Consider the following 12040-nt stretch of genomic DNA (forward strand, 5'->3'; position numbering starts at 1 on the left):
CGAGTAATTTGCAAGTAATTTTCCAACACGGGTCACGCTTTGGGACCGCGACACAAAGTGCACACGTGTCTTCATCTTATTTGAACGTCACGGAATCTTTTCACGTCCACCGTGAACCTCTGCATGCAAGCGGCAAACTAGCCGCCACTCATCTCCCCCGCGCCGCTGCAGGTACATCTTCCCGTGCGACGCGCAGATCGAGCTGTCGTCGAATCGTGAAGAGAGCGGCCGCAGCTTCGAGTGCCGACGCAAGATCGAGAGCTTCGCGAGCCGCACCGGAGGCCTGGCTCCCGTCAAGTACGAGGTGCTGGTGGTGACGGGCGGCGAAAAGGGATGCGGCACCGACGCCAACGTCTTCATCGTCGTGTTTGGCACGCGCGGCGACTCGGGACGCCGCGCGCTCAAGCACAAATACCGCAACCTGTTTGAGCGAGGCAAGACGTCGCGCTTCATGCTGGAAGCGCTCGACCTGGGGGAGCTCAACAAGGTAGGCACGCCCGGGACGCCGACGCACACCCAGAGCCCGAACACCGACCGCAGCCCCCGCCCCCGACATCTGAGACATATCATCAGTTTCGATTTAAAGCTTTCGTGACTGCAGGGATTAATCTTCTTGGTTCTTTCGGTAAAGTCACGTAGAAGGGAAGTAATAAAATAATAAAAAAATAATAAAATAATTCTCACGACGTTTCGGCCACAACGCAAGCAGCTGTCCTCAGGTGATTGCAGGGATTCTTCACCCGAGGACGGCTGCTTGCGTTGTGGCCGAAACGTCGTGAGAATTATTTTATTATGTTTTATTTTTATTATTTTATTACTTCCCTTCTACGTGACTTTACCGAAAGAACCAAGAAGACATATCATCAGGTCAATGTGCAGTCCTGCCATTGTTTGCACACGCAATTGCTGGTGGAAATGCCTCCAGTAGAGAGAGCTCTAGAGGGCCCCTGTATAGGACATTTGACATACTGTCCCACACTGACCAGACTTATTGGAAGAAGAAGTGGGAGTAACCACGATTTACCACACCACATGCGATCTGACAATCGACGGTGGTGTACCCATTTATACTGCTGGAAGGACAGGCGGGATGGATTTTAGATACTTGCCAGTTTCAAGTGCTGTGCCGGGAGATTGAACAGGCGATCTCTGGATTGGCAATTCAGTGTGCTCACCATTGCACCACATGCACATTACGAAGTGCAAACAAAACGAAATGCTCACAAGCACGATAATTGAACTCATTGTTGTCTCCCTGCTCAAACAAGCAATGGGGCGGTGATCAACTCATATTGTTGGTACCAAGTTAATGGTGGCATTTTCAGAATTGCATGATGGTTGGGATTTGAGGAACAGTCTCTCCATAATTCTAGATTTGAAGCTTTCGTGACTGCAAGGATTCATACTTTTTTGGTTTTTTTCCGGTAAAGTCACGTAGGTAAAAAATTAAATAAATTAAAACAACTCCATAGTTTGACCGCTGTTGACTTTCATAATGTGGTACATATTTTAGTGTTTCATAGTCATTGCAAGGATGATGGGCTCTACGTCGTCCCCCGACGGGGATTTGAATTCGGCTAACTGCAGTGCCACCCAACCAGAGTAATGTATACTAGAGCCGACATAATCCTCAAATTCCAAGAATACAAAATCCCACCGAAGCCATTCCATAAAGAGGACGCGCATGAAGGATTGCTCGACGAAGCAAAAGGTGACTTATTAATCCATCAGATTCTTATTGTAATAGGGTGATGAACCCCGTTATGGTTAGGGTTGTTAGGTTACAGATCTGCCTCGGCACCAATTACATCTTTTGTTAGAATGAGAAAACTACAGTGTAGTCAAATAAAATGGCCATTTCAGGCTTGCATTCTTTTTATTTTCACATGTGATTTTCAAGTTTTAGTTAAAGTGATTAAAATGTGTGGGGGCAGTGCCCCCCCCCCCCCACCCATTGGCAGCCCTCGGCCAGTGTTGGAAATTCCACATTCTCCAGGGGACAATCAAGTTAACTTCCTACAACGAAGAATAATTCCTACAAAGTGGTACTCATTCTATTGACTTCAGAGACGATGGGCCGAGTAGCCCCCCAAACAGGATTTTAACTTGCGTCCTCCTTACTTGGAGCCGTAATGATTGCGTCACAGCGCCATGCCGCTGGACATTGTGAATAATAAATATATAACTTAGGCGCATACTCTAAATTGCATTCGTACTGATAATGAAATCTGTTCGTTTCACGAACGCAGACACTGAGACAATGTTTTTATTTATGCTAAATTGACAGTAGATTTGAAAGAAAAATATTTGACTAGGGGGCACCCCATTGAGATGAAAATAAATTACTTTTAGAGCGTCCATTCACCCCACGGCAATTTTTATGAATTTGATCAACTAAAATTGCACCATTACGCTATAACAATTGTTATATCACAATAACTCAATATTTAGCATGTTAAAAAGTAGATGAGTGAGACAAATGTAATAGTTGCAAAGATATGGACAAAGGTATGCCTATCCAACATAGCATTTTGAAACTGCGGCTCGCATTGCACACTGGGGCTATTGTATATGGTAAAGTGGTAAATCAACACTGGAGCCGATGGGCATATTTATCTGTTCAAAGGTGAAATATTTTTGTAATGTTGACCTAGTTTGGATAAACTACTAATCATACGCTTTCAAGTTACTCCTCGTTCATTGCAATTGTATGAACGGTCTAGGAGTTATCCGGACACACGTGTATGTAGGTTAGACCCTGATATTGCAGACGTTGGAAACCTATTGATCATCATCAGCTCAGCCCCGTTGTATGATTTTAAAACGAGACTATGGTACACAGACTGTTACAGCAGATAAGCAGCACCAGGGCTATTAAACAAAATAATGTGGACGAATGCCAATTTTTGGGAGGAATTTAAGCCTCATTCTTTTAAACTGCATACACTTTCGTATGACATCTCATTCACTAAAATTGGAGTCGAGTTTTCCAGACATATAGATTAGCTGCTTATCACACATATATGCTGTGTAGTAATATCTGGCTAGAAGGCATATTGCTTTGAATGGCTTACATTCATAAGATTGCAAGTTTAAATCCCAGTTGAGCATAAATGCAGCCCATCATTTATTTTGGGTCAATAAATTAAGTACAGCTACATGATTTATCAAGTCGTGTTGTTTGGCATGATGTCCGTTTCTCTCCAAGTGATGGAAGCTTCATCAGAACTGGAATTAAACGTCAAGCATCATCCCAAACAACACACAGTCCAACTCTAAAAACCCATTGTCAAGCTACACGGCACAACCGCAAAAAACAACGTGGCAGTATGTCAACACATCTCACTGGAAATACTGGTGCCCCTTATATGGGTTTGTGTTTTTTTATCGACTGGCTCAGGGCTGCCACTGAGATGAGTGCAATTCCATTGCTTACCGAAAGAACCAAAGAGTAATTCCATTGCTTGTTCATGCACTTTCAGAGACCCAAAAAAAGGCCCGTTGGGATTTTCAAAACACACTATACACAACGCACTATAAATGTATCATGAGACACATTTCCTATTTGCTGTGCTGCAGCGGAGTATGTGGTAAAAACCTATAAGTGTGAATTTTCCTAATTGCTGCGGGGCGGCAATATGCACAATACTGCACTCTGGAGGCATATTACTCGTGGTAAGCTCACGTTAAACACTCGTCCCTGCATACTATATCAATGGTGGAAAGCTCGCACTTGACCGAATATTTGGTCGTGCATCATGATCAAGATAAGTCAGGAAATGACCACATGGCATTTTCCTGCTTTCACAACAGCTCAGAGAAGATGGTAACATTTTTCTAGCACACATAAGCTGCTATTAGATTTGAAATCCCACCGCTAAGTCACAGCAGACGCCTGAATAATTTCCAATATATCATCACTTAAACATTAGCGGCGTTAATTGCTTTTTCTTGTATAATACCAGGCAGAAATCGTGCCATAACCTTGTCCTTCATTTGGCTTACCGTTGATTTCGGGATTAAACGACACATTGGGCAAAGTGGATTGAATTTTAAAATGTGTTTGACACAAAATAGAATGGAATCATGTTATGCATGCGAGTTATTTTACATTTTCAATTGGTCGTTGTGTGTATGGAGAATAAGTGCCACACCAATAGATCCTGTGAGCAGTGTCTTAACGAGAATGCATTCATACATACCAATGCTTACCCAATCCTACTTGCACACAAAGCACATTACTCTTGTCCAATGACCATTTGCCATGCACTTGCTCAGGTTTGCTTTTTATAGAGCACACTATTCCCGATGGTAGTAATGACAACCAGTGCCGGCGTGCACTTTGTATGTGAAAACACTGGTACAGTAACCCAAAGCTCATATTTCATACGGACACGTTTTAACTTCCACCTGTTCAATCCCATGCCGACATCATATTTAGACAAGCCATCAATAAGCACTTGAAGTAGGCAGTATATGTTGCAAGGCATACGACGATGGGCCTATTAGCAAATCATCCGGAATGCATCCCATCTCAGCAGCTTTGCAGGGGATGAGCTTGGAAAGTGCTTAGATGGGCAACCGCGATCATGCACGTCAGGCTGTTGTATACCGCTGTGGTTTTACGTGGTGGGCTGCAGACGAGTCCAGAAAATCCATTGTACGGTACTTTCTATGCTTCCACGTGTGCTCGCAGCCTTCACAAACCCACACCGACCTGTGTGAAATTTCGCCAAATAACCCCCATGTCCTATAAGTAATATGGGTGTGGGGGGCCTCGTTCAGAAGTGTTACATGTACATTTTTGATGCAGTTTCAATTAAAATCGATTAGTCACACCATTGTGCATGTAGGAATCAATTATTTGTATTCACATTGTATGTAATGGTTTATGCAACCCTGCAGTCACTAGCCCTACACGCGTCACAATGTAAAAAAAATAGAATGGCAACCCCAAATCATCGCATCCTGACAGCCTAATCACGATATGCCTATGATATTGTATGCAATGTAAAAATAGCACACGCCTGTTTAACTTGTAAACAAAGTATTGCGTTTGATGGGGTCGGGCCAGACAGCACCGTTCGAATGTACCAAGGAGCTTGAGTCACTCTTGTTTTCCATGACCCTTGCCGCCCTAGGTACGAATCGAGCACGACAACAGCGGATTGAGCGCAGGGTGGCTGCTAGACCGAGTCGAGATCATAAACACATCCACACTCATCCGCACCATTTTCTTCTGCAACAAATGGCTCGACCGTAAGAGAGGAGACCGTCAGACATGCCGGGAGCTCTTCCCCATCTACTGATCAAGCAAGATGGTCCTTGTGATATGGCTCAACTACACATTACATAGGCCCTATATTCAACACAATGTGGGTTAACGGTTATTAAATGGTAGTCTGCCTTTGTATCCTGGGTTGTGATGGCACCGGCCTTTGAGAAGGCATGTAAACAATACACAGGCAGATAGAAATGTATTCATACACAGATAATGCAACGAATGCGTGCGAGAAAGTATTTTTTGCATTGCATGAAAACTACAACACAAGAAGATATGCCAATGTAACATGTAAGCTAATGATGTGAATTAAACTGGACAAAAAAAACAATACCGATAAAAAAACAAGATCTATAGATCTGTAGTTTTCAAATTGTGATCCCAAATCATGGCAATTCAAATGGCTGTGGGTGGCATGGACGTTGTGAGTCATTAGATGCCTAATTTTGAGCACAAGCTAAAATGGAAATTGTAGTTTTGCAAACCAATTTTTCTCCATATGACCCCTGTTGACTTCTAATTCATCCTTAAAGGCCGATTGGCCCATTCAACTCCCAAATAGATTTCAAACTCACATTGATTCGCAGTCGAGCGCTACAACTCCAAGGCGAGACTGGGCAGAAACGATTCGGTTAACGTTTGATGCATTTTCAACTGTATAAACAAAATATGCTTAATAACACGTTCAAGAGTTTGTAATTGAAGGAAATTAACTTATGACAAAGGTTTGCTTATACGGATCTACGGGCGTCCAAATGTCACCAAGTATTGTGCCTTATGAAAGAAACATATGTAAGAAAATCCATCAGAACATTTTTATATCCAGTAGTTTGTACATATTTGGATTCCAACAGTACACTTTTATAAAACGCAGTCTTGTGAATGTCAGCTGAAATGTTTGACATTTTAGGCTAAACAACGTGCCACGAATGTATACCTCGAACTCCTGTAGTATGTATGTATGCGGAACAATCGTGCAAAAACGATTGTGAACAAAAATGATGAATGTACTCGTATGTATATAAAGTACTGGAAACATGAACTGCATTCAACTCGCTCGGAAGTTTCATTTTTGAACTGGTGAATTGTTGATAAAAATCCACATTACACACAGGAGAAAAAGCACAACGTAGCAGTTACATTCTTTATTATCGATCATCCAAGTGAATTTCCAACCCAAAACACATTAGATATAGCTCTTTACATAAGACTCTCAATTCCAACTATAAGCAATATTTAGAAATCACAGCTTAGTGTTATAGCCTTTTTCTTAAACCAGGTAACAAATCTGCTCACTATATACCTACAGCTCTAAATGATACACACCTGCCTCCACGAGTCAGCACTCGCCCCGTACATTAGCAGATACCCCAGTTATACAATGCAATCGATAAGGCTTGCGTACGGTCTTTGCAGTTAATGCAGTTTACTCTTGCACAAAAAGAAACGTTTAGTGACATTAGTGTAGGTTGAATCTATATAAATAAACCACCAAGGGTGAGCGTGCGAGTTAGTAGCTTTAATGCAACATTTCATTTATATATAAAAAGTGGGGGGGGGGGGAACTAAATAAAAAACGGTTGCTTCCTCTTGCCTTTTATTCCCCACTTTCTTCCAACATGCAATCCCACTTGCCACAAAGCTGGCTAACAATTCCCAAATAGTCCAACAGCATGGTTGCTGAAAACCCTTTTATGTAAAATGAGCACAGTTACAGTACCAAAATAGCATCTGTGCAAAACTGCAAACACGGACATAAACTACAGCTTTGAACAGTTTAGCGTTGGCTGCTGTTGGCGCAACTCTGCACAGAGAAGTGCCCCCCCTTTAAACATCACCCATTGGCTTGACAGAAAAAAAGAGCAAAATGTGCGTTTTGTAAAAGCGTTGAGCGATTAAGAAGCATGACCGGCCTTTGCAGAAGCAGACGCGAGTCATGAACATGGACACCCACAGCACTAGGCCACTCGTGGTTGTTGGAGCGGTGTGTGCCTCTCTCTTCGGGAGGCGTGCGCATTAACTGGCCACAATAATAAATGCCACACCGCTCATGGATTACAATCACCAGTTAGTCACTTCATGGGTGTTTGGTTCTCAGCATCTTTGGCCGCGCTTGGCTGGAGATAGGGATGAGGCCAGAGCTTCGGCAGACCACTGAAAAGACAGGATGCCGATATGACAGGCAATGCAGAGGAGTTGCAGGCCAACTATGGGGCCCTGAGGATCACATGGTCGTAATCTTTGCTAAATACATCAAGCTTGCTCGAAACAGCAGCAAAAAAGGCAATTTTGTGCTCCTGCTAATGCTTTTAAAAACATTAACCGCCTGCTGGCCGTAGCAGCAACATTTTGGGGTACAAGCACTGCCTTTCCACGTCACACACCATGGAAATTCGTGACGCTGCCAATTTCACACAGACACGGGACGGGGGAGCAAAGCGTGTGCTGCGGCGTGACTCGCCGGCCTGCTGGAGAGCACAACCACTCTGGTGACGCGTTCAAACACTGGAGGCAGCGCTACGGGTTGTGGAAAGTCGGTCGGTCCAACAGAGGGACGCAAACTAGCTTCATAAAAACATATTATTGCATTGAGCTTCGGAGACGAACACGTGTTTAATGAGGAAGAATTGTTGACAGTGTTAAGGTTCTGGGATCTACAAGCCACACACTGGCAGCAAGTAGTTGTGCGCCCATTTTTAGCTGTCGGTGGCAAGCTGAGCTTCAATGTCCACGCGGCAGATGGGACACTTCTTGTTAGTGGTGAGCCACTGGTCCACGCACACCTGATGAAACAGGTGCATGCAAGGGAGACGTCTGCCAGAAAGAGCACAGGAAAACAGCGTTAAATTGCAAGTAAAAAAACCTGTAAAAATGCCTCCTCTCTCCTTACCACAGGTACACACGTTTCTATCGAAAGTCTGCTTTAACAGCTATCAGCTGGATAAATACAAAAACAACGGCTAGTCATCGAACAAAGACGGTCACTGCATTTATATTCTTGGTTCTTTCCGTAAAGTCACGTAGAAGGGATATAATAAAATAATAAAAATAAAACAATAAAATTCTCACGACGTTTCGATTGCAACACAAGAATTCATCATCAGGTGTGAAAACCACAGCAAGAAAATTTTTGAACAAAGGTTACTGCATTGCGCGCTTTCAAATTCACTTCTTCGGCTGTCTGGAACACTCTTCCTTTCCATATTAGGAAGCCACTGGAGCTCTGCACTTTCAAATAGTCCAGATTGAAAACAAATTTCTTTACAACTGTTTTTTGTGTTTAGTTGGTCGCCTTCCCCTGCACTTCCGATTAGCACGGTTGGCTATGTACGGTGCGAAAGCAGTTCAACATACATAAATACTATCCAACCAACAATTTGTCCAAAGACAGAACCAGAGGAAAACTGTTGTGAGTGGCTGTGACAATCTGTATATGGCAAAACACATTAATTATTGTACCCATTAGACTTTTGATGGCAAATACAATTGAGCAAAGCAAACATAGAAATGAGAATGACTGTCAAAACAACCAATAATTTTTTTTTATATGATATGAAGGGCCAATAGCTAAAACGTTGGCTATTATCTATTTTTCATTGTAAGGCAGAGTGTTATTGACGAACTGTTAAGCTTTTTTTACGTGTGCTTGTGCACCACTGCCAACGCAGTATCGCCAAAAATTTTATCTAAAAAACACAGCGATATTATCAATGCTTCCTTTTGTAGATTATAAAATAAGCAAATGTTATCACCGGGTTTCCTCCCTCGTTAGGAATATCAGAGTGAAAGGCATCTCCTTACCTGACATCTTCCTCTTCTTCCAAAACAGACAAGCAGATGGTGCACTTCTCCTCATTCTCATCATCAGCTCCACCCTCATCATCACCCTCTTTCTCCAAACTCTTCCTCTGCAGCAGAGCCACAGGCACAACAAAGTTAAAACTGAACCAGCTCCATTTCATGCCTTTCTAATACAACTACGACTGTGCTTTTTTTAAGGCCGCAAAATAAAATTACCCCTGGGAGTTTAGCCTTCCAGTTTAGACAGTGTAAATCTACGCAGTTACTCGAATGCGAATCAGGATGCAGTGCATAGACCAAGTTGTTAAGTTTAAAATAATTAAGTTACATGTAAAAGAAACATGAGTGGTATGGAAGCTTTGTTGGGTGTTAAAGGGCTAACGGTCATGTTTTTTTCTATTTAGTAGACTGCTATATTAGACACGTTCTAATATCCAAAATGGCATAATACGCTATACTGTGCACACTCCTCTCAAACAAACATTTGTTGACAGGTTTCACTTGGTCAACTTTTTATATTGGCCAACTAGTTGTTGGGCATCCATGTAACCTAGCAACAGAGGACCACAGCAAGAACATTTCGTCGAGACCATCGTTTAAACCTTTCACGGACGTAGTGTTGTTCACGGTCACCTTTTTGTATTTGTGAGGATAGGTGTGCCTCTCGATGGTGCTCTGGGAAGCGCCGCGATTCACGTTTCCCAGCCTCTCCTCCAGCTGCAGCAGGTCCTGTATTTGGGCACACAATTCAAGCACAGTGAGCACCAGTAACATGGCAGGGCCAAGAGCGCTTGCATCCCACCATATTCTTTGGTTCTTTCGGTAAAGTCACGTATAAAGATAAAATAATAAATTAAATTAAATACTAGCATACGACGTTTCGATTGCAACACAAGCAATCATCATCAGGTATAAATTAAATAGAAACACAAATCTAGTGTACTTAGAAATGTAATGTAATACAACAGAGAGGAGGATAACATAACAGTCAACACCCTATCTGGTTGATTACGTTCTTCCTGAGAATGCTAAATTTGAGAGAGAGATAAAACACAGAACCAGAGACATATAGACAGACATATAAGCAGACAGATATCACAGAGATACATAGAGAGAGCAAACATAGGCATTCTGAGGAAGAACGTAATCAACCAGATAAGGTGTTGACTGTTATGTTATCCGACTCTGTTATATTACATTACATTTCTAAGTATACTAGATTTGTGTTTCTATTTAATTTATACCTGATGATGATTGCTTGTGTTGCAATCGAAACGTCGTATGCTAATATTTAATTTAATTTATTATTTCATCTTTATACGTGACTTTACCGAAAGAACCAAATAATAATTCCTGCAGTCACGAAAGCTCCAAATTAAGTTTATCCCACCATATGTCTGGCCCGTGAGGATAACTGTGGCGCGTGTAGAAAGGTGCATACCTCTGCTCTGAAGAACAATCCCTGTATGTTGCGGGGGATGAGCGGGACGTGAGAAGCATAGCCCGACATGTCGGGCATTGCCTGCGCAAAGAGAAACGGATTGAACACTTTTAATTCTGACACCTGCACCGAAGAGCCCTTGCTAAGTGTCAAAACACACTTCTTTTTTAAAACAGATTTTGGCAACAACCCATCACTTAAAAGTTTTGGTGCATCACATGCAGCGACGCAACAATGTTTTACCACTCTAATCGCCTCCGCTCCGATCGCACACATCATTCGCATGCCACACAGGTTCACTCTGATCATAAATGTGTACATTTAAACTTCTACCACTGAGTGCATTTATTTTCATTTGCAAACACATGTATGCCTCATGTGCACATAAGCAGGCGCACACACACACACACACACGTGTCCCTGCATGGTATGCGAGTGCATACCACGGGCAGGGTGAGGCGGCCGGGGAAATGGTGGAGTCTCAGTGCTCCATGGCGATGATGCTGCAGGTAGGGGTTCATCGGATGGCCCTGAGGGAAGGGAGCCTGCCCTGCACTGCCCTGCTCCACCGCAACATCCCTGCAGCGAGAGAAAAAGTGTTCCAGGAAACTATCCACATCACATCAAAAGTCAGTTGATCCATGCAGGATACAAACAACAATTCAGCATTCTTTTAATTTGGTGGTCCTGAGCCAGTGAAGGAAAATCCACATTTCCATGATACGGGTCACGATGTGGAGGACCAACCATTGCTGGCTTCCCAGAAAGCTGTATTAACCCCCGACGGGTTGATAACTCCCTCAGGGATGTTGAGCTAAGTCAACCCTGACAGGGATTAGAATTTGTAACCATCTGATTGAGTCAAGGGCTCTACCAATTCTATCCAGCCAGATTTACATTTCAATAAAACACATTTGACTCATGGGAACTGGCTAGTAACACATATCCAATATGTAGACCATATGTTAACAGTAATTGTCATAATTAGATTTTCAGTCCATGGTTAGAAAAAAATGTTACAAAGCTAAATTAATTTTAAACGCACAACCCAGACGCCTGCGAGCCAAACGTAGGTTTTGCACACAACACGAGCCATGGGACACTATGCATTTAAACATCAATTTGCACTAAAAGCTAGAGCATATAATATTTGCACGAGTGTTGTGCGTTTAAGGAACATGCGACCAATGTGACAAGCATGCACCAACAGCACGCAGCAAAAGGGACCGACGTCCTTTACTGTTCGGCTTATGGCCATGAATGTGTGGCGATGAGAAGTTAAGAGAGTCACTTACCAGGTGAGAAGGTCAGGGGGCGGCCGTGCCTGGCTGGCCATGGTTTGGGGCACGTGGATATGCTGGCCATGGCCATAGTTGGGGTGCATGCGGTGAGGGTGCGGCGGAGGCCGCTCATGCACACGACTGCAAAAGATAAAGAGAACAAAGTGTACATATGAAATAAACATCACACATGCATTAAAAAACAAAAAAATCTCTTGTTTAGACCACAAGAGGAGT

General features: G+C 43.0%; 2 protein-coding genes across 3 annotated transcripts in view; one reads left to right on the forward strand and one right to left on the reverse strand.

Annotated features, from left to right (window-relative positions):
- The window catches only part of LOXHD1 (lipoxygenase homology PLAT domains 1), a 113993-nt gene extending 107666 nt beyond the window's left edge, over positions 1–6327 (forward strand). Inside the window, exons 41-42 of the mRNA XM_078616987.1 lie at positions 172–487; positions 5142–6327. Of these exons, the coding sequence (XP_078473113.1) occupies positions 172–487; positions 5142–5309 (484 nt within the window). The 3' untranslated portion in view covers positions 5310–6327. The remainder of the gene's footprint in view (positions 1–171; positions 488–5141) is intronic.
- An 84-nt stretch (positions 6328–6411) lies between these two features.
- Positions 6412–12040, reverse strand: part of RNF111 (ring finger protein 111) — a 36703-nt gene continuing 31074 nt past the window's right edge. For both annotated transcript variants that reach the window (XM_078622277.1, XM_078622269.1), the window contains exons 11-16: positions 11819–11944; positions 10967–11102; positions 10524–10604; positions 9716–9811; positions 9083–9189; positions 6412–8095 (exon numbers count right to left, since the gene is read on the reverse strand). In XM_078622277.1, coding sequence (XP_078478403.1) covers positions 7978–8095; positions 9083–9189; positions 9716–9811; positions 10524–10604; positions 10967–11102; positions 11819–11944 — 664 coding nt within the window. In that variant the 3' untranslated portion in view covers positions 6412–7977. The remainder of the gene's footprint in view (positions 8096–9082; positions 9190–9715; positions 9812–10523; positions 10605–10966; positions 11103–11818; positions 11945–12040) is intronic.

Source organism: Lampetra planeri, chromosome 3 (assembly GCF_965212315.1).
Source record: "Lampetra planeri chromosome 3, kcLamPlan1.2.h2, whole genome shotgun sequence".
Taxonomy (NCBI): Eukaryota; Metazoa; Chordata; class Hyperoartia; order Petromyzontiformes; family Petromyzontidae; genus Lampetra; species Lampetra planeri.